At 48.8% G+C, this 2,546-nt stretch overlaps 1 protein-coding gene across 1 annotated transcript; it reads left to right on the forward strand.

Moving 5' to 3' along the window:
• The first annotated feature begins 313 nt into the window (after nucleotides 1–313).
• Nucleotides 314–2,260, forward strand: LOC111154287 (ring finger protein 152). The gene has a single exon (XM_022513793.1). It carries the CDS (start codon nucleotides 459–461, stop codon nucleotides 1,068–1,070), a length of 612 nt encoding a protein of 203 aa, XP_022369501.1. The 5' UTR covers nucleotides 314–458; the 3' UTR covers nucleotides 1,071–2,260.
• The last annotated feature ends 286 nt before the right edge of the window (nucleotides 2,261–2,546 follow it).

A 2,546-nucleotide genomic window follows, 5' to 3' on the forward strand; every position in this document is an offset into this window, starting at 1 on the left:
GAACAAGCCAGGGTCTACCAAGATACACAAAACATAATCAAGTCTCCCTCTTTATGAAATATGGGGCATGTGTGCCCCCGTGAAAGCATTCCCTGTAGAAATGAGCAAGGTACTTACCGGAAGAAGCCGCCTGAGACAACTCCTTTACCTTGCACTGGGCATTACAAGTGGGACTCCTGTAATCTCTCCCGAGTGGGAAATATTTATGTTTTTGACCCAGTGTCAAGACTTTTTGAACCCCGGCTGATGTGCTGACACCTCAGCTTGTTTGAAATAATTAACTTTTCTGCATTTTTTTGTCTTCTTCAGAAATGAACACACTCGAGTATGCTCGGTGCCTGTGAGCTCCCTGATCCCCTCACGACTTTGGAAAGCCAAGAAGGAAGGCGTGGGAGTGCCTGCCCCTGAGAACAAGCTCCTGCCCCTTGGCCTCGGCCTTCCTGCTTCCCAGAGGCGCGATGGAGACGCTCTCCCAGGATTCCTTGCTGGAATGTCAGATCTGTTTCAATTACTACAGCCCCCGGCGAAGGCCCAAGTTGCTGGACTGCAAACACACCTGCTGCTCGGTGTGCCTCCAGCAGATGAGGACGAGCCAGAAGGACGTGAGGTGCCCCTGGTGCCGGGGCGTCACCAAGCTGCCCCCGGGCTTCTCCGTGTCGCAGCTCCCCGACGACCCCGAGGTCCTGGCGGTCATCGCCATCCCGCACGCGTCCGAGCACACCCCAGTGTTCATCAAACTTCCCAGCAATGGGTGCTACATGCTGCCCCTGCCCATCTCCAAGGAGCGAGCGCTGCTGCCCGGAGACATGGGCTGCCGCCTGCTGCCCGGGAGCCAGCAGAAGCCGGTCACCGTGGTGACCATCCCCGCGGAACAGCAGCCTCTGCAGGGCGGGGCGCCCCAGGAGGCGGTGGAGGAGGAGCCCGACCGGCGGGGCGTGGCCAAAAGCTCCACCTGGTCCGGGGTGTGCACTGTGATCCTGGTGGCCTGCGTCCTCGTCTTCCTGCTGGGCATCGTGCTGCACAACATGTCTTGCATTTCGAAGCGCTTCACTGTGATCTCCTGTGGCTGAACAGCGCGGCCGGGGAGTCTCTCGTGGGTGCCAACTCGGGGTTGAGCAGGTGTTGGTGATGGGATCGCAGCGAGAAGATGGGGGGCGACGCTGATCATTTGGTGCCAGCGCTGGCCTCTGGGCTGCCACTTGATTAACCGGAGACAGACGCGAAGGGCAGACGCGAGGTCTCAGCGAGATACCGGGCAAATCATTGAGCGTTGGTGGCAACAGCTTTGAAGACGATTGCATGCATCCCCATAATCATTTATTAAATGGACTGTGATTTATGATTTGTCAGAATCCTGTTATGAGATAGACGTATTCTACTTAGACGTTAAACTGTGCAAGTGCATAAAATGTGATCTTCTCTAAATGTGGTAGATTAAAACAAAGATGCTTATGTATACAAATAGAACTAAACCTGAGAATCCCCCTAAAAATTCAGCGACGACATGCAGTGCTGGTTCCTTTCCCCTTTTTAATGGAAATCCAGTCTTCATTTAGTTGCTAAGGCTTTTTATACTTTTTGAATGGAACCCGAATTAAAATAAGTGAAGTGGATGGTCTTTTTTTTTTTTTTTTTTTTTAAAGAAAGTGTCCGAACAAGTGTTTCCAGTGAGTTGTGTTTTGTTCTGTACCTCCATTTTTCTTCCCTTGTAATTAGAGCTCACTACGTGTTTATTAAACTGAAAGCCCAACAGGAGAGCAATAAACTGAGTAATAATGAGAAATGCCTAATCCCACAGGAACCCTATATGCCAATTTTTCTCAAGCCATCTCACGAAGTAAGAATTTTAAATGTAAATATTGTGTTATTTGTGTGTGTGTGTGTGTGTGTGTGTCATTTGATTTACCTCAGGTTTTGAATCTTTTCAGAAGAATCCCAGGAGTAAGACTTTGTGGGCCTGAATGAGTCCAGGGTCTGACTCGGTGGCCACCTCTCGAGCGCCAGGACCCAGGACTCTCCCCGGGAAGTGTCACGCACGCATCACTTCCGACATTTGCTCCTCCTCTGTATATCCAAGTCCTGTATTCTGTGAGGCACAGATGGAAAGTGACAGAAGACGCTGTCTTGGCTCGGAGTTTGGAGGTATCATGGTAGATATGAGTGTTGTTCATCGATCACAAACCTGGACTGACATTTTAATAGACAGTCCATGATTGCTTTTTGAACGATGTCGTTCCGTGAGAGTTTAAACCATTTAGGATTCCAATTTCCTCTTGGTGGTACAAGTGAGAAAATCTCTTGTATTTCAAAATATGTTTTTATTGAGAAAAGTGACAAGATAAACTAACGACTCACATTCCCAATCTAAAGTGGATCAGTTCATCATAAATTCTCGAATATTCTTAAAAGTATAGTGATCTGCAGACGCTGGTGAAGAAAGATCTGCTGGTGTTGAAGTTGTAATTTCCTGTGTCTGGATGTGTGTGCATTCAGAAATAGCCATCAGCTTTACGGTTCTCTTCTAATTTCTTTTATGGAATTCATGG

Source organism: Enhydra lutris, unplaced genomic scaffold, assembly GCF_002288905.1.
Source record: "Enhydra lutris kenyoni isolate GAN:26980312 unplaced genomic scaffold, ASM228890v2 scaffoldscaffold36, whole genome shotgun sequence".
NCBI classification, from domain to species: Eukaryota; Metazoa; Chordata; class Mammalia; order Carnivora; family Mustelidae; genus Enhydra; species Enhydra lutris.